General features: G+C 37.4%; 1 protein-coding gene across 9 annotated transcripts in view; it reads right to left on the bottom strand.

The window, feature by feature from the left end:
- mcf2lb (mcf.2 cell line derived transforming sequence-like b) overlaps positions 1 to 19445 on the bottom strand; it is a 44484-nt gene extending 25039 nt beyond the window's left edge. For 8 of the 9 annotated variants that reach the window (XM_077537494.1, XM_077537496.1, XM_077537497.1 and 5 more), the window contains exons 1-3: positions 19012 to 19445; positions 7311 to 7394; positions 4189 to 4303 (exon numbers count right to left, since the gene is read on the bottom strand). In XM_077537494.1, coding sequence (XP_077393620.1) covers positions 4189 to 4303; positions 7311 to 7394; positions 19012 to 19168 — 356 coding nt within the window. In that variant the 5' untranslated portion in view covers positions 19169 to 19445. Of the gene's footprint in view, positions 1 to 4188; positions 4304 to 7310; positions 7395 to 11837; positions 12257 to 19011 lie in introns of those variants that run through there. The other variant, XM_077537503.1, reaches the window with a different exon arrangement.
- Between the last annotated feature and the right edge of the window lie 1616 nt (positions 19446 to 21061).

The raw sequence follows: 21061 nt of genomic DNA, 5'->3' as shown, positions 1-21061 counted from the left end.
TGGAGGCTGCTGTAATGTGAGCCAATAACAAAGGTTGCTGCAAAGTGATCTCTTGAGTGAATTTCGAGGGGGAAGGGTCCACCAAGAATAGGCTGCTATAGACAAGGTTATATGGTTATCCAGTCTTTCAGCTATATACACCCACTGGCCTCAACCTTGGCTATTTACCTGAAACTAAATATTAATACTCCAAATGTTACTTATTTGTAATAAAAAAATAAATAAATAAATATATATATATATATATATATATATATATATATATATCTATTAGGGGTGCTAAAAAAAATCGATTCGGTGATATATCGCGATACTACATCGCGCGATTCTCGAATCGATAAAAAAAAAAAAAAATTTTTTTTTTTTTTTTTTTTAAGAGCTCAAAATTGTTCATTCGGTAGTCTTACCGATTCAACGTCTTATCATCATTGCCTTTTTTTTTTTTTTTTTTTTTTTTGTGTGTGTGAATCGATTTTTAAACTTCCATTTTTAATGGAAAAATATTCAACAAAACGTCTGACTTCGGGTTAGGATTCACACCTTGAGCATGGAAGAATGTTATATGAACGGAACATTAAGCCTTAATATTTTATTTTAATGCTGTTCAAACATGAAACAGATTACAACCTCTATAAGACTGAAATTTCAGATAAATAAATAATACATTTTTATATAAATCTTACACTCTACAAGCTTACTGATTAGTATTTTCTAAATTTGAATGAAAAAAAATCGCAACAATCGACTTATAAATTCGTATCGGGATTAATCGGTATCGAATCGAATCGTGACCTGTGAATCGTGATACGAATCGAATCGTCAGGTACTAGGCAATTCACACCCCTAATATATATATATATATATATATATATATATATATATATATATATATATATATATATATATATATATATATATTCCTTAGCACTGTATAATTGTACTGTATCGTACTTGGAGCTGTTTCTAATATTTTGCCCCTCTCATGCAACTTGATAAGGTAAGCAACAGACATCTCAGTATGATGTAGGGATGTAACGATATCCAAATATCATGATACGATATGAAGCTCACGATACGATAATTATCACGATATTATGGGGAAGTTGGCAATATTTAAAACAGGTCACAATATTGTCAAAAAAATGAGCTCATACTAAAAAAATAAAAGAACAATATTTTGCTTTTGTACATAACAGCAATACAAATAAACAACCTCCAATCTCTAATAACACTTCATAATGAGGCACTTACTCGCTAATGCAAGCCCACATTGAGTTCCTCCACATATCGACTCGCTTCACAAGTATATTACGTGCCCCTTCGCCTGACAATTAGTGTAGATTTTAAACATAGAAGGGCCAAAACATGCCTTGTGAAAATTAAACTGCACTAGTAAACCAGAGGGTGCTATGACTGCACAAATGGAAATCAACCTGACTATTTTTTAACAGATGTGTTGCATTTAAATATTGTGAACATGATGACGGCGTTATTGTGGCAGTTTTAATATCACGACATCACGATATTGCCAGTATCGTTACATCGCTAGTATGATGCATAGCTGAATACTAATTTAGTTCCTGTATTGGTGAGTAAATCACTATAAATTATAAAAACTGCTGTTATACATTTAAAACTAAATAAATAAAAACAACACAAACAAAAATACCAATTACATATTCATATTAATGCAAAATCTGCAAAACGTTTTTTTTTTCTTAAATCAACCACAATTCTTTTTCTTTAGATATGATGTGTATTTGGATATTAGTTATGTGGCCTTTGTCAAAAAAATAATTCATCATCTGATCCGCTTCAGTCTCTAAACAAGCAAGAGGTCACGATACACGTCAGACCAGATACCGTCTTCCAGAGGAAGACGACATGTGACTCTGTTCGTCATTAGGATGGCCTGAGGCTCCTCACACTCTTTCAAATGAAACACTTCATTGTTCAGCTAAATGTGGAATAATGCAACACACTGAAATGCAATTAAAGATTAAAATGATTGAATGAGAGGGAGAAAATGGAGGAATGTTTAGGATTATGGTGATCTCACACATTTACCCCTCCCCCGTTACCTCCTCCAGTCCCTCACTGTATGAAACCCTGCAGAAGACAATGATAACAATGCTGGATTATGACTGATTAATGCAGGACTCATGACCATTTTTTTTTTTGCCTTGTACAGTGAACGACTGCTATATGACATATCTTTAGGGGTGTCAAAATTAGTGCGTTAATTTATAATTAATTTACAGTTCCTTTAACGCCACTAATTTTTTTAAACGCACAATTAATGACCGCCCGTTAAATTTAATAACAATGCATATATTTGTGGAGACTGGGGTCAAGTTGTATTTTACAATTTAAAAAAATGTGCAGAATTTTACAAGTTACTTCATGTTAAAGATTAGATAGCTCTTTATATGAAAAGAAAAATGCTCCGAACTGTCACCGTCTTACAAATGCAATTATGCCATCTAGTGGCAGAAAAATTACCTCAACACAAATCAACATCACACTCGTTTTTTTTCAATATAGTACATCTTTTTAATTTTAACTCAATTTAATGAATTATTATGAAATTACTGTATCAATGACTAAAAGATGCATCCATACTTCTATTAGTTGAAGTTTTTTTTCCCACTTTTATGTTAACAAGATTATGAAAACATTTTATTGTACATTTCGAACAGATTTTGGGGAATTTGGTTAATCATGAGTTAACTATTGAAGTCATGCGATTAATTACAATTAAAAATTCTAATCGCCTTAATATAACCTAGTAGGGTTGACCTTTGGTGTTTATTTAAATAGAAAATGCTGAATGCTCGTTTGCTTTATATGTCAGTTTAATTGAAAGTGAGAAATAAACAGAATGAAATACTGTAATTTAAAATGTGTGCTTGAATAAGTTGAAGTGTGTTAGTAAGTTAAAATGTTTCAAGCATGTGGGTGAGGTAGAACTATAAAAATAATGTTAATATGGTCTGTGTATTGTGCCTGGGTCTGGAACATATCCCGTGTGATAAACAGGTTTTGACTGTATTTACAGTATCTGTGTGCAACGGACCCATCCTGTTATGTTCTGGGGTTGGATCCCAAAAACGCAGACACAAATAAGATTTTAACTATTTATTCACATCGAAAGGCGTGGAACAAACTTGATTATATGATAAACAACGAGAGTTGCACAGAGGAACAGAGGTAATAATCCAACAAAAAACACACACTTCTCAGACCGGCTTATATAGACAACGAATGGATCTGATTGGCTGTGGCTAGACATGTGGGTAACAGGACTGACATGGCATTATCTGATTGGCTGTTGACCAGATAAAGAGATGAAAGATTCCTGACATCACATAGCTTAAGACCAGTTGAAACTAGATGTTGGTTACATCAGTTCAAAACAGACACTTGACCTCCGGTCATGACCCAAACATAACCCTTACATGACCCTAGTCATGGCAAATCCTGTGATCAAGTCCAGTGCTGACCATCAGACAGCAGAAGCTACTATATTAGGTATGTCTGAAAAAAATGAAGTGTCTCAAACATTGTCCATACAGCAAGTCCATATTTCCTCAAATAGAAGCCAGAGACAATTAACTCTTTGACTGCCAAAGACGTTTCATGATGATTAGTAAAATTCCAGTGAATGGAATGCGATCTTTCATTTCGTAGCCACATTGTATATGTAGTAAAGGCAAACAATATTCTTTTTGCCTTGAAAGATGAGTTAAAATGCTCAAAAGTGGCTGGCACTGTGGATTTTTTTGTTTTGTTTTTATAACGCCTGGCAGTCAAAGAGTTAATTCCTCAACCACTGAGAGTACTTCTAGATGACTATTTGAAAGACACTTCTATTTGCAAGGAGGCAAAAGAGATTTCGACATTGATTGATCACTGACTGTGTCACAATGTGAATGAAGTTTCTTTGTATTTAGGTCCTAATTATAAAAAAAAAGATAATTACACCCTACATATTTAAAAACCAAACTTCCCTACCAAACTATACAGTACAACACTAAAAGGGGTCCTCTGCTTTTTGTTTTCTCTCAACATGCTGCAGCACATACTTGCCTGTATGTAGGTACAGTACATAATCACTAAAAAAAAAAATGCATTCATAAAGTAATTTTAATTCAAATAATGTGACAGCAACATAGCAAGCGACCTCACCTGGGTACACTTGTCAGGTAGGTGAGCACATTGTGAAACTCTCTGTCCGTGATCTCGCCAAAGGACGGGAATTCTGGGAACACGATGATGGGGCTGCCGTTGTCTCCTCTGCCTCCTGAGCAAGAGACACATAAGTTATAGTATCTGATACAAACAAGTACTGTACATACAAGAGTATGCGAGTCATTTGTTGCATTATGATGTGTGCTGATTTGGTTTGTGTTGTTTCCGTAGCTTGCGGGTCCATTTACGAATAAGAACAATTCTGGTGTTCATTTTACCGAAACATGAAGTCACGTTCAAATACCAGCCACCACCATGTGTCTAGTTCCTTTATTTACATTAGACTGCAGCCCAGGCCAGTAATACAGCTCATGGTTCATGGTTGTTAGTTCGCTTTCTTACTACCTGATGTCCATTATACCACATAAATCATAAGTATTAAACTCTCTTATGCTGTTTCATGACAACGACAATCACACCATTTTTTTCACACGTTGTCTCACTGCCTTCGTTGAACAGCTGCTCAGTCAGCGCCTGTGCCCGGAATATCAATCCACCGGCTTGCTCATTCTTTCTTCCCGTCGCTACGGCAACAGCAAGATGTGCGGTCATGGTTCTAATCATGTCTATAAAATGGTTCCCGACAATGGTTCTGCCTCGAGGTCGCCAAGGGGGCGGTAATGTAGGAAAAGGTTTGCAGGTATGGAAATACTTTGCCTCAAAATACAAATATTAGATATTACATACGATTGTGTATACAGGATTTCAATGAATGCTGTTTGTATATAGTCGTAAATTAGAAAAACTGGTACTGCACTGTCCTTTGCTTTGTGTCTAAAAGAGAAGTGGAAGGAGACTAAAAGCAGTGACATTTGAATATCAAATAACTGCCAAGCAAAAAATAGGTCACAGGAAATATGCAAATGCAAAATAAAGCTGACGCATGAGTTAGACTGGAAAACTGCAGCCGTCACTGATGTGAAATAAGAAGAGAGAAAAGGTGTTGAAAGATTTGATCTGGAGAACGTTCACAAATAATAAACACTCAGAGACCTCAACTATTTACAAAAGACAACTTAATGCAGTAAACATTTGCCTTACTAAAGAAAAATACATACTGATTTTTTCCAACATTGATGTCTTCACTTTCTCTACAAGAATAAACATGTTTTTAAGTTTTATTCCTGTACTACGGAAGCGTATTGCATTCACTTGGAAGAAAAAACTAAACAAAACAAAACTGTTTTTCTGACTAATTTTTTTTCGGGGGAGCTTTGTTTTGAGGATTTTTTTTTTATTTTTCTGTTTTTCTGTTTTTTTTTTCTGTTTTACTGAATTACTAAAAAAAAAAAGTTCAGAAAAACAAGGAAAAAAATATTCAGAAAAACAGGGGTAAAAACATTATTAAAAAAAAAAAAAAAAAAAACTTATTCCAAAAAAAAAAAAGAGCACCAACTTCTGTTTTTCAGAATTTTTATTATTTTTTTATTTTTTTACCTCTGAACTCCAAGTGACTTGTTGTAGACCACTGACCTGTATACACAACTGGGTGGTCACTATTTTTAACAAGGAAAAACAAAAACAAAAACAAAACAAAAAAAAACAGCACGAAGCCCTCACCCCGACTCTGGCCTTATACTAACTGCCTACAAGCTGTATATGTCTCACCTGTACGTATACCGTACCGTTTAGTCTGCTCATGAGGTGGGAGTAACAAGATGGCCGCCCTGTGACTTAAACGGCTTACACTACCGTGTATGGCAGGGGTGGCAAACTGCGGTCCTCGAGGGCCGGAGTCCTGCAGGTTTTATAGATTTCCCTACTCGAAGTGCAGCTGATTGCAATTAACAGGCTCGTTATCAGGCTTCTGCTGAGCTTGCTGATTAGCTGATCATGAATCAGCTGTGTTGAAGAAGGGAAATATCCAAAACCTGCAGGACTGCGGCCCTCGAGGACCGGATCTCGCCACCCCTGGTGTATGGGCTATCGGCTATCCAGTCATATATACAGGTTAGTGGTCTGCAACAAGTCACTTGGAGTTCAGAGGTAAAAATAAATAAATAAATAAATAAATAAAATAAAAATTACTCAGAAAAACAGAATTTGATGCTCTGTTTTTTGGAATATTTTTTTTCCCCTGTTTTTTTTAGTAATTTCTCCTCCTGTTTTTCTGAACATTTTTTTCCCTGTTTTTCAGATAAAAAAAAATTTTGGTGACAGAAAAAAATATTCAGTAAAACAGAAAAAAACAACAACTCAAAAACACAAAGATCCCCCTAAAAAAAATTAGTAAAAAAAAAATAAAAATTACTTGGTTTAAACAACAACAACGTGGAATTTTTTTGGGGGGGGTGTTATTTCATATTTTTAGCTGTTACAGTAGATGCCAGGATAACATGGCTGTAATGTGTTGTAAACTTGCCAATCTCATAGTTACCATTTTTAACATGAACATCATGCAAATCGATTTGCGATTGTGCTTAGTTAGTTAAGATCCAATCATGAACCAGAAGTGTTGACATCATGCAAATTATGCGTTTTATTGGTTTAGACACGCAAATATGTCAGGCCCAATGCAACCATCTGTCTGAAGGGGTTAATGAGGTAAAATTAGCCCAATGGGAAATTTAAGAATTTTGTGTCAATTAAAGTATGATTTTCCATTTGGCGTGGCCTGTGAAGAAAGTTTAGTGATAATTTATCTTGGATATTATATCTCAAATCCATTGGCCACATAAAGAAAATGAAAATATTTGATGTTCAACACAGTTTTAGGAAGAAAAGAGTGGAGAGTCTCTGTGAACAATAGTCTCTCAAAATACCTACGTTGTCCATTTTCCTCTTTGTGGCAATCCGCTTTTTCCTTGACAATCAAGCTATGTTTTTTGTGGTTCATTACTAATATGCAAATAATAATACAGTAGAGTATAGTATGTACTTTTTGTGGAGCCTCTTACAGGGGTTGCCATCTTTCTGTTGCTGCGTGTCAGTAGATGTGATGTGCTCAATGGCAACAAACAAAAGCAATTGATGCATTGATGTTAAGATTGCATTCACAAAAGGAGAAAAGAGAAGTTGAAGTACCAGATACACAAAACGAATGATAATGAATGAGTCACCTGAAAGAAAAGCGAACTGCCTCCTGAGTTCAGGAGTGATGTCAGCAGCACGGAGAGGGCTGCTGTCCAACTGCATGATCTCATCTGGAGGGAAGACACAAAGCATGCAATAAAAAAATAAGAAATGATCTCCTTTCTTTACTTGCCATCTGTCTACGGCTTTCAGACAACTACAATAATGTAAATGACACTGACGAAGTTTATTTGGTGTTTGTGGGATGAAAACTGGCCAGGGTTCAGTTTGTAACTGAGAGAACAGAAGAAGCAAACCGATCGATAGCCTGTGGTTAAACCAGAGGAGCAGGTTGAATAACGAGCCTTGTGAGTTGCATCGAAAACTGCACTTTTAAAGATGGTTCCATTAGTGAAAGGGTTTTGTTTACAATGGGTATGAAGAGCACCCTTGAGTTGACCCCATGTAAATTTAACACTCATCTTGATAATTTTTCAACTGGGAACCATATTTGGTTACTGAAGTGGATGTTCAGAATTGACTCATGCATGAGTGAGGACTTGGAAAAGTGAATTTAAGGATTTCGATGGATGTCTGCAGTCAAATCAAACTCATCAAATCCAGGATTTTCAAAAGCTTTACTGATTTGCCGCCAACCTGACTGAAAAACCAAGACAGTAATTAAATACAATAGTTAACAAAAGTATTAGACCACGGTTATTTTCATGATCTTTACTACAGCAGCAATTTTGACACAAAAGAATCATTTGTAAGATAAATACAGTTAAGATGGCAAAAAATAAAACACAAAACCTGCGTCTAGAAAATTTTGTTTTAAACATCTGACTCACTATATGATATCATCGGAAGAGCCCGCCTAGAATGTCACCGCATATCTGTCATCTTGCAGCAACGATCGATCAATTGAATCTAATCTATTGTATAAGAAGAGACAAAAGCTTGGACACGGTTGAATTTGTCCAACTTTTGACTGGCAGTGTACATGCTGTTATCGCATTGTTAAAACAATGTGTCATGGTGGCCTAAAACATTTGCACTGGTGGCTCAGTAATGATTGGGAAATACTGACTACTAAAGTGGGTGATCCGGGGGTCACTATGACAACCACAGAAACAGTATTTCCTTTCGTACCATCAACATTTTGATTCGGTAATATGAGCTGTAATTATTACATATTGCAGACCTTGTCTCCAAAATTGACCTTCCACAAGTAAACTGAGAAAGCCTGTCTTGTTATTGATTGCCTTCTATGAGAAGAAATTAACAGTTGTTGATGATGAGCAGACATTTGAGGAACAGCTTCAATTTTCCCTTTTCCTTTTATTGTAACCTCTGGCGAGGGTGTGCACGCAATGAACAAAGCATCAGCGGAGGCTGAAATGTGACAAGACAAACGGCCTCGACTCTGATGTTTGTAACTTGGTATAAAGCAGGGCTGCCTCACGGATGATAATGGCCACTTGTTGCCCGAGGTGATGGGACATCAGTGGGATGCTCATGGGGCCAGCTCATGCTGCTCATGCACTCAGTCAGACAACCACACCTCAGCCCTCGGCAACTCCCACACATCAAATCCAAACCAACACCCACCTTGCTTTTTCTACAAAAAAAAAAAAATCCCCCTCTTAACTCATTCACTGCCATTGACGGAAAAAGACGTCAAATGATGCATTTTTTGCTGGTTTGGCAAATGAATGTGTTAATAAATAACTAAAAAAAAAAGAAATCAAATTGGCCCTTGCAGCTTTCTATTTTTCTGTATGTGGCCCTCAGAGGAAAAAGTTTGGAAACCCATGCTGTACATTATATCAACAATTTAGAATTGCTTCATTGATTTTTACCATGTTTAAACAATGGCAGTGAATGAGTTAAACATGCCATTTTTGTGTTGCTATTTCTTTGTTAAATCACCTGTTCTCAAATGGACTAGCCAGAACACCATACATTGCTAATAATATTAAACACTATAGAATTGTGTGCAAGTGCTTGTACACACGTCAACATACAAAATGATCCAAGAATGTTTAATTTAATACTTGATCATGAGTTAATGTTTAATTAACATGAGCATTTAGCACAAACATACACATTAACTTCTTTATCTTCTGCCCATTCATCACGAACCTGGCAATAGCCAGATGGATAATACAATAATTCGAGCTGATTGGACGATGCGACATACTACATGTTTGTTTTAACCAATCACGGCCATGGGTGAAAATTTTGTGTTCGTTCCTGTCGAAGGGAGGAAAAGAATGAACATCTCAGCTAGAAATGCACGAAGTGCCTCTCGCTGTTCAACATTCAACAAGGAAACGGTGAGTAATTCTGCGAGAACGGAATTAATTGCAGTGTCCATGTTAGGTTTGTTTGTTAGCTCTGGCGTCGACGCTAGCTTCCTGGTTTCGTCACAGTTGCATATCCCGCCCCCCAAACACAATGTCGCTCTGTGATTGGTTCGAATCACCAGTGGCTCAGGAGTGGCGGTTATCAGGTACGAGATTTTTTTTAATTTTTTTTATTGCTTTATGGGAGCGGTACAAGATGTATTCTCCGGAGTTTGTGAACTCACAAATACCGCAAGAATTCATCTTGGGAGAGCAAGGTCAATTCACCACAGTGGCTCTAAAAATCAGTCACACTTAATGATATGGATTAGCCTGCAGGAACCCATAAGAATTATTTCATAATGTCACTTTACTATAATACAATTGCAAATCAATTATCTGTTTGCCCACTTTGGGTAAACGCATTATGTATTGTTCAAACAGTGAAAATATTTAAAATTTAAACAATAATAATATTTTGGAAACTAGGATGGGAATCAAAACTTACATTTTCAACTATATGTGCTTACAATAAACCCTTACAACCTCAAACCCTTACCTTGATTAAATATGCAATATATAGTGTCCCTAGTTATTCATAGCTTATGGCATTATTAAAATAAATAAATAAATAAATAAATAAATAAATACATAAATAAATCAATAAAACCTCTAGCCTTTAAAATGGGAAGCGCAAACAACATTACACTACAAGTGAAACCACTCTGTTGGGAGTGTCGGGTTTCAGACAGCTTTCGTTTGCAACTTTTCTCATCACTAGGTATCATTTGATGTCACAAAGACATTGTAGGATGCCTCATAGGTCCACATTATGTCATTAATAACTGTGTGTTCATTAAACACCTGTGAGTATGTTTATAGAAGGGATCCAACACAAGAGATGCATCAATGAAAAGTAGCATGATTATCTTTGTAAGGGAATTGAGAAGAATACAACTTTGTTTTTTTAAACAGGACACAAAACAACTACAGCTGAAACAAAGTGCTATACATAAATAAGTATAAAACATAAAAACAAAAATGATACTAATAATAAATAAATGAAAACAAGTTAGCATGTGCCTGTAAAACACGTTACTATTATTTCACACTGCCACTGAAACTCTCAAAGTCACACGCAAACACACCAGCTGCTGTTTGAGTGGCTAATGTTCTTTCACGGGCTTAACGTCTGGGATTAGCATCCTGTTTGTTTTTGTTGGAGGGAGACGAGTCAAACGTTAGTGGGTCACAGTCACACACCTGGAATTAAACAATTAGCTACTCTGTGGAAAATATGCCAAAAAGCCAATAAGGAACGCACACATTTGAATACTAGATTTATTTAAATGATAGCTGCCAACTGCAGTGTCAAGAGTTTTGTTGGTAGGCTAACTGAACCCATTATTAGGCGCACCTGCACAATCTACTTGTAATATGACATCCAATAGTTGAGATTTATCAAAAATAAAGAAAATGATCAAGACTTGCCTACTGTGGTTGAACTTGAAACCATTGACATCAATAAGAACAGATGATAGTGAAAGGTTAAAAAAAAAAGGAAAAAAAAGAGTAAATTATAGTTATAAAGTAACAATTAACCAACGGCTATAATGTTCAAACAATAACGTTAATCCGACCGCTGGCTAACTTACTAGCTTCTAGCATGGAGCCAAAGAAGCCAATTGTTGATATACTGTACTGTAATTGTGTGTGGAGTTGTTTTTCATCAAAATGATAAGAGAAACGTTTTGTGAAATAGTTTTAGATCCAAAATGTTCGACATAATCTGCTGACTAAAAAAAATACAGAGGATAAATGACTGTACTGATTAAAACGACTAAAATTCGATGAATAATTGTTTTCTTGGACTAAAATGCTAGATTTATAGTCCACTCAAATGGAGTAAATAAAAACGGGATGAGGTTGACTAACTATGATAAAAACTATCAAACGGGATTTAAACTGGACTAAAACTTAATTTAAAAATGGTGGATAAATTAACATTCATTTGCATTAATTCAAAAGGAAAAAGCATTTCGAGATATGAACAAACCAGACAAGCAAATCTAATAATGATTTAAGACTTGGTCTTGATGAGGTCTCCATGTTTTTTTTTTAATCCATCTTTGGTATTGGATGTCATTAGATTGTTCAGATTTACCGAATGAAGTGGTCAGCGTGATGCACGGACAGCACAAGGAGGAGAAGGCATCAGACACCTACCACACAACCAGTGGCAGTAGCAGCAAAATCTGTAGTATTTTTCAACCTCCTCCAGGGAGATGCGTACGTGATCCCAACTCTCCTCTACAGGCTGCAAACACAAATGCAGGGATCCACTCCATTGCTCCACTTTATGACTCTTTGATTGTCTTTGTGCCTCTTCGTGTACTGATCCTAAAGCGACCTCCATCTTACTTTCTTCCTTACTCCCCTGCTTTTTCTCCTCATTAGCACTACTTGACATTACAAGCCCGTGCCACTCCTGTCTCTTGTCCAGCTCACCCAAGTCCATCTTCTCCAATCCCTGCAGCTCAGAGTCCACTTCAGTGCTAAAACCAGAGTCCAACTCGACATCCACAAAGGAGCCTGAATCTGACATCTTCTCTGCTTCCATCCTGCTTCGCCAGGCTTGCTGACTGCTGCACTTGTTCCAGTCATCACAACAGGTAGACTCTCATTCGGACGCCCTCCCCACCTCTCGTCTCCACATTCAAAGCACCACACTATAACTGTGTGTACTTCCCAGTCCTACCTCAGGTTACCTTCCCTAAAGCAGACAAAAGCTACCTTGTACCGCTCGAACCTTCCCTCCCACCCAGATACCCGTAACCGCTTCCTCCAAAAGGACAATTAGCTGACCACGCCCAGCTCAGCAGCACACTGACATTTTACACACACTGGCCACAATATTAGTTACATAATAAGCGAAACACAGGAATTATGACCTTGTCAAGTATAACAAATATATGACATTGGAAATTAAACTGCTTTAAAAAAAACAATCACAATCTTTCTGATTGATCTTTCTTGACATGGATCTCATTCGATGAATGATAAAGTTTGCTAACACCAGAACAAAAAGTCTTAACTTCACTGCACAAGTGTGACGAAGTATCGCGGTCAGGTGGTCAGTGTACACTGTTCCACTCGGTTGCATAATCTCAGGGGATGCGGACCTGGAAGTACAAAGCCTCCATTCTGACAGGCCCATTTAAACACAGTCTGAATCCCCCTTTAACCATTCACAGACTGATCATTCCAAGCCCTTGGCCTTGCTTACACCACTCAAAAGATTTCATTATCACTAACTCTAAGAGAGTCCTAATTCTCAAGGCACACTCAATGAAAAGCACTGTTACATGACTGCATCATTACAATTAAAGCTCAGTGACTTCACTGACTTGTATAGAAAGATACAGCGTGGGCCAAAGTCAGCTGGTAAATTTGAACAAGGCTTGTTTATCACATTCAAAATGTGTCTTCATGCGTATGTGTGTCTCGATGGGGGTTTTGTTTGCTCAGGTTATCAGTACAATAAACATTGAGTATGTAAACACCAACGCTAACATTGGGTTGGTTGCGATGGTCAATGATTCATTCCAAGCACTAAAGAGGTAGCCGATAAAGAGAATACATTGAATTGACTTGGACGCTGACACATCTTCACATTTTCTGGCTCCGTAATGGCACATTCATGTAATTGGACTTCAGTGTATGGAGTAGTAAGGTTAGTAGGTGTTCACTTCCGGTCGGCAGGTAAACGCATATAGTAACAACAATAGCAGCATCAAAATGACACAGGTGAGTGTGCACAGTGTGCAGGTGTACAGGTGAGTGTGCACCTAGACTCGCACGGCTTTGTCTTTGAGACACTCAATTCACTAGCCCGCCTTATAGAGCACTTTAAAAAACAAACAAAGCTATACCAAATTGCTGTACATAAAGATTAAACACATTGTACAGAATCATATTGAGTCAAAAAGACTAGAAAACCTGTATTGTCATGGTGGAATTAAAAAAATTAAGTTTGTCAAAGCACAACTAATGATAAGATAATACTGGCAAGCTTGTAATACTTGAAGGATCAACTACGTACTAAGTGCTTGAGAATTTCTCAATCCCTGTGGCAGGAAGTTTTGTGAGGGAAGCAGCTAGCTGCCAAGCAGCGTGAGACGGAGCTTCGACGACCGCCAACTTTTAGTTGTGACGATGAAATTGTGTCAGTTGAATACTTTCAAGCTCCTTTGTATTTCTGGGTCACGGGGAAACGTGTTTTTTTTCTTATCATTAGTTGTGCTTTGACAAACTTAATTTTTTTAATTCCACCATGACAATACAGGCTTTCTAGTCTTTTTGACTCAATTTGATTCTGTACAATGTGTTTAATCTTTATGTACAGCAATTTGGTATAGCTTTCCTTTTTTTTTTTTTTTTTAATAATATTAATTATATATATTAATATATTAATATTCTTTTAAACTTCCTTATGTTAAATGTTTTAAAGTTTGTTGAATAATGTTTTAAGATTGTTATTGTATGTTTGTTTTTTGTTTTTTTTTAGTAAATTTTGTAACCTATTTTTTTTTTTTTTTTTTTTTTCCTCTGAATGTTAACTACTGTTTTTTGATGCTTATGTGTTGTCTTTCCTTGTGTAAAGCACATTGAGTTGCCTTGTGTATGAAATGTGCTATACAAATAAACTTGCCTTGCCTTAAAACTTCAAAACAAGTTGATTAGCTGAACATGGGGGCAGCAAACGACTGGAAGACGTCTTTAAAAAGTAAATTTTTTTTGATGCTATCATGGAAATTACAAACAATGAACAATTGAATATACCTATTAGACAACACAAGGTCATCAAAGGAGGAGGTCAGTTTTCCATCTGATGGTATTTCATTAGCTTGGAACATATTGCCTGCAGAAACTGAGGCCACCTGAGCTTTCTACTAAAAACACTTTCATATGATGTCATGCCATATCGTACATTGGCTAAAATTAACCTTTTTTTTTATTATTTTTTTAAAATCATATTGCAGTTAAAATGACAGCACCGCCAAATGTGAGACCAAGGTCTTCCGTCAGAAAAAGGTGCCGTGCTCTCTCCAGGTCAGAGATGAGATCCTGCCCCAAGTGGAGGAGTTTAAGTACTGTCTCTTATGGTCTTGCTCATGAGTGAGGGACGAATAGAGTGGGAGCTTGACAGACTCTGTATTGGTCTCTCGTGGTGAAGAAGGAGCTGAGCCGAATGGCCAAGCTCTCGATTTACCGGTCGATTTATCTTTCTACCCTCACTGAGCCACATCTTGTGACCGAAAGAACAAGATCCTGGATACAAGCGACTGAAATGAGTCTACTTCGCAGGGTAACCAGGTTCTCCCTTAGAGAGAGGGTGACAAGCTTGGCCATCCGGGAAGGGCCATATGAGGTGGCTTGGGCAGGATGGCTCCTGGACGCCTCCCTTGTGAGGTGTTCCGGACACGTCCGGCCGGGAGGAGGCCCCCGGGGACGACCCAGGACACGCTGGAAAGACAATCTCCCAGTTAGCATGGGAATGCCTCGGGATCACCCTCGGAAGATCTGTACGAAGTGGCTGGGGGGAGGGAAGTGTGGACTTCACTGCTTAAGCTGCTGCCCCCAGGCTGCGACCTGTCTTCAGTTTTCAATTAAAAACTTTTATTATTAGGAATGTAACGATAGCCAAACATCACGATATGATATTATCATGATATGAAGCAGGGCTGCACAATGTATCGAAAAAATATCGATATCGCGATATTGGCCTATGCAATATGCATATCGCAAAGAGATGCGATAAGTTTGATGTGGAATGTTGTGCTTTTATCTGAATTTGACCAGTCAGACTATCAGGTTTACCTGTTTGACATTCATTAAACGTGATAAAAAAGGAGAGAAGACACTCAGTTCAAAGATTGCGAGGAGAGGAACTGACTGCTAAAATTCACTACTGCACTCTCTGAAAAAAAATCCCCTCCTCACCCTCTCTTTTTATTTGGTTTCCACGACTCTAGTTCCATGGGTGTTCCAACCCTAATAATGCAAATGCAAAACCATAGTTGGAAGACGAAAATGTGCACTGCCATCCAATAGTTGAACATTATCGAGAGGCAATTCCAATTAATTAATACATTGAGTTTATTTTGCCGCATGAAAAAAATGTAATTCTTTCATTAGACAATAAGAATGTCATTTCTTTAGGTACATGTTAAATATCGCAATCATATCGATATCGCTATATTCAGCAACTATATTGCATATCGCATGTTTTTCCAATATCGTGCAGCCCTAAAATGAAGGTCACTCACGATATAATAATTATCACAATAATGTGGAGAGGTTGGAGATACAAAAAAAAAAAAAACTCACAATATTGTACAAAAATTAGCTTATACTAAAAAAAACAACAACACAATATTGCTTTTGGACATGACAGCAATGCATATAAACAACCTACAATCTCTAATAATACTTAATATTGAGGCACTTACACAGCACACATTGAGTTCCATATTGGCTCGGTTCACAAGCATAAATATTACGTGCCCCCTCATCTGACCATTAGCGTGGATTTTAAACATTTAAGGGCCAAAACATCCCTTGTGAAAATTAAACTGCACAAAAAAAAAAATAAAAAAATAAAATCCTCCATTGGGTGCTAGAACTGCACAAATGGAACTCAACCTGACTTCTTTAACAAATGTGCTGCTTTTAATATTGTGACATGACGACGACGATATTGTGTCATTTTTAATACTGTATCGCAATATCATGATATTGCCGTTATCGTTACGTTCCTAATTATGTAACCCTGAGACACATTTTAAGATTTCAGACTAACAAAATTGCATTGTCATGTAAATGAATGACTAAAACAAAATCATCTTTTTTGCAGTTCACTTAAAAAGGGTAAACAGACCACGAGGCATGTTTTTTGCAGCTTCAAAAATGCATATTCATGTAAAAATGGTCTAAAATGAACCAATTTTATCTATTTGTCTCATGTCAGTGAAACAAGAAAAAGCAGCCAGTGAGGATAAGTCCCCCAAAAAAACACAAAAACAAAAAACAAAAAGAGTTTTTCTATAAATACTACATACTGTATCATGTTTTCTATTGACAGTATGAAAAACACACACGTTGCCATCCTGCCTCACACACTCTAACATTAGGAGACGATTACATTTTTCCAAAGAGCGACCGTAAATATTTAAAGATAGTCAAACCTTGAACAGAAAATAGCAGTATATGTTCATCTTGCACTGGAAACTATCGACATGTAGCTTATAAAAGTATAGCACAAGTAAAACGTCAGCATTTCTTTCACTCACGTCGCTTAAGGGTAACCATCGGAATCGTATTTTCCCATTTCGAAGCATTCTTCTTGGCTTTCCTCACCATTCTTTCCTCCCTCTGTCTTGCATGGACCACGGGAGGTCTCAAAATGGAAAGAATGAGCTTCCCTTGCCTCCGAAGCAGCTGCTGCGCTTACGGCTAAAAAACAAATGACGGCAATAAGTGCTGTGCAGCCGCTCAGATTTGTATGCTGGTTGCGTTTGTTGATGCAGCACAAGCTTGGACTTGCACCCCCCCCCCCCCCCCCCCCCCTCTCCCCATATACACGGACACACACACACACTGTGGTGCTTACAAAGAGATGGTGGGTGAAGAGAGAAGGAAGCCAAAATAAGAAATTCAAGCGTGAGAGTGACTGGGTGTGATGCCTGCCAGTAGTATTTACAGCACACTCACAGCAGTTTGGAATAGCCTGATGGAGTGAGTAGGCTATGCAATATGAATTCAGAGGAAATTGTACACAGCTCCAAGCAGCTTATGTTCAAACTAGACTGTTGTTTAACTAATTCATAATTCATAATATGAGCATCAAGCTTCTCATGCTTTTTCAAACCCAGCAAGAAAACTGGTTCTGATACTGATACTGCCCCCAATGGTAGCGGACTGTTAAGTTTTGAAGAAATCAGTTTTGTAGTGTAGATTATAGCGATTAAAATATCACCTTGCCTTGCACATTTTTTTTTATAATCATGCAAACAAATGTAATAACTACAGAGTAAATTCGTTAGTGTAAATTTGACTCTATGTAGACAGGGACCAAATGGACACAGTTGTAGAGTTGGCTAAGATCTACACGAGGAAGAGAGTAAAATATATATTAAAAAAAAAAAAAAAGTCACTCAAGGGTTGATGAACAAACTCATGACCTTCACCTTGGGAGACTGCCACACTACCACCTGAGATATGCCCCTCCTACTGTTTACTTTTCTCCAAGATACCAAAAAGATCGTTTTTGGTCTTGGAGGAAGATTCCATGGAGTCATGGAATCAGCTTCACCTGGCACGAGCAATATACTAACAGAAAACAGGAGCAGCGTGGCTCGGAGTAGATCGGCTGCTGAAGGTCGTGAGTTCATGCCTCCACCCTTGAGTCACTTTTATTTTTTCCAATTCTTTACTCTCTTCCAAGTGTAAATATTACTCTAAAACTGAGTCTATTTGTTCCCACTCTAAATAGAGTCAAATTTACTCTAAATAATTTACTGTGTACGTTACATTTTATTTATTTATTTATTTATTTATTTTAAAAAAAAATAATTAACGACCAGTCAGATTTTAGCCTCTGCGATTGGCTGGCAACGAGTCCAGGGTGTACCCCGCCTACTGCCCAAAGCCAGCTGAGATAGGCTCCAGCACCCCCCGCGGCCCTTTTGAGGATTAAGCGGTGAAAAAATGGATGGATGGATGGATGGATGGATGGATGGATGGATGGATGGATGGATGGATGGATGGATGGATGGATGGATAGATTTGAGCCTTTGCAGTGCTGGCCAATGTAACTTAACCTGTATTAACCAATCACGTTTGAAATTCACCTCACAGAATAACAATTACCAAACTGATCAAAACTTCACTTCCACCAGACTTTTTGGTGCAACCCTCTACCATCAAACAAAAATAATTCCCGTTTAACTTTTTAGCATAATCTAACAGAAAAAAAAAGAAAAAAAAAAGGGAACTAACGATCAAATGGCAAACAAAACATCACGTCCCATAATCTTGCTACTCAAATGAACAAATAACGACAAAGCATAAAATCACTTTGGGTTTTTGTGTGCTGGTAAGGCAAAAACAACTCTTAAGCACCATCCGTAGAGTAAATTTGACTCTAAACAGTGTCAAATTTATACTGTATTAAAGCAGCACATATGTACAGTACATCAACAAAGACACATGCAATTTTCCTAAAGGCTTACACAAACTAACCATTATCTCCCCCATAATTTACATTCTGAGTTCTTGCAGACTTGCTATAAGTACCACTCAGGATTGCCAGAAGACAAAAAGCAACCTCTCCTCTTACCATCCCACTCTCTCCAGGAATTCTTACGGCTGGCCGGGCCGAAAGAGAAAGAAGAGCCCAGTCCCGAGATGTCCAAGTTCTGAATCAGAAGACTGAGCCGGTTCATGATCCGGTACGACGCCTCGCCGCCCTCCCGCAAGAAATCGTGCAGAGACATTTGGAGCTGACTGAAGGTTTCCAAGTCACAGACAAACTTCCAGAGTAGGCATGGGAAGGATCCTGCTCGGTTCACTACAGTGATGCTACAGGATCAGACTGATGTGCATGCGCCATGGTGCTTCTTCCATAGATCCACATCGGGGAGTTATTGCAAAGCTGGCAGGTCTAAAGAGCTGAGTCACCGCACTGCACAATGTCTGCATATGGCCACGTTACAGGCAAGAATAGACCTTGCTCTGCTGTGCTCTGCACTAACACACATTCACTCTGGCGGACTCACATACCTCATTGCAAGTGTAAACTATTGACAGTCGCACAGGTTTCCCTGCTGGAACAAGCCGGCAGCCGGTGGAGCATAAATCCCCTTCTGTTGCTTGGGCTAATTATATTCTTCCACAACCTCTACTAATCTTCCTCGGCTTTCCCCACGCAGTGTTTTACCAGATCCCTCCAATTTATTCTCTGCAACCAAGACTAATAAACCACCTTTAAAGTTGAAAAACATTCATGTTTGCTATGCTTGTGCTATTGTGTGAACCAATATTTGTCCAGGAAGGGGAGGGGGGAGCATGCAAAGTTGGATCTTGTTTGTGTTGTGTGCTCAACGCTGGTCAGGCAACAGTTTGCTTAGTACCATCATCTCATGTGAATTTAGTGGATTATGAAGAAGGGACAAAAATAGGGTTGACATGTTCCAGCAACAAGCACCACCGGCAGTCTCTAAAGTCTCTAGAAATTAAGCAATTTTTTTTTCTGTATTATGCCCCAGAAGTCTTAGAAATCTTGGAGTTTAAATGCCATTACAAGAGACACTGTTAAATTGCATGAGACCTCCGTTGAGTGAGCACCAAAAATTAACTCTGGCAAGGCATCTGCCTTTTTGCCAAGCTGCCGTAATCATTCAAGATGTTGGCCAATTTCACGAGACATAGTTCATGAGAGATAGGTCAGTGTACAAAAGCCTTTTATTTTTTTATTCATTTTTTTCGCAACACTCCATCCAAATGAAAGATCAGCCTGAACAATGCATGCTGATGAATAATAGATGCTAAAAGTTAAATTAAGCAAATGTCCTTTACTCATCATTCAACGTACTGTTTTCTTTTTTTAAATGTTAGCATGGTTAACTTTTTTTTTTTTTTTTTTTTACACTTATGTGATGATAAAGCATGTTAAAAATGTGATATGTGAATGGGTTATTATAGTTTTGGAATTTTCATTTTAGTTATTTTTCATTTCGTTTTGAATTTGTTTTTTTTTAATTTAGTTAATTTTAATTAGTTTTCAGGGTGGTTCTGTTAGTTTTTATTAGTTGAAGTTATTTAATAAATGCTTAGTTTTAGTTAGTTTCAGTAAAAAACAAAAAACAAAAACGTATTACTTATGCGCAGTACAGTATTAAAAAAAAAACACCATGGGACCTACGTCATCTGAAGGTGCTTTTCTATTGGCTGTTGCTAGATGACGTCCCTTTGTGTGAGACACTTTCAAATGTCCTAATTCCGGTTAATATCAAAATAAATCTACTTCAGATCACATTTAAAATCATCCCCATAGGCTCATGCATTTTACCAAAGACTAAAACGAAGGACATTTTTGCTTCCAGCCTTCACACAATTATCGTTAGTTTTATAAACATAAAGTGTAGTTTAAATTAGTTTTCGTTTAAAAAAAAAAAAGTATTTTCGTTTTTATTTTATTTCGTTAACTAAATTGTTTTTTGAAATGTAGTTTTATTTTTTTCATTAGTTCTAGTTAACTAAAATAACCTTGGTGTGAAGTAACGATTCAACATCGCAACTCACCTTAATCTTAATACGGGATTACGGTGACTCCCGTTTTTCACGGTGCAAAACCGTGGAACAAATGTGTGGGTAAGGGTTTTAAATTA

The sequence above is a fragment of the Festucalex cinctus genome, chromosome 11 (genome assembly GCF_051991245.1).
Source record: "Festucalex cinctus isolate MCC-2025b chromosome 11, RoL_Fcin_1.0, whole genome shotgun sequence".
Taxonomy (NCBI): domain Eukaryota; kingdom Metazoa; phylum Chordata; class Actinopteri; order Syngnathiformes; family Syngnathidae; genus Festucalex; species Festucalex cinctus.
This window is presented reverse-complemented; position numbering and strand designations above follow the sequence as displayed.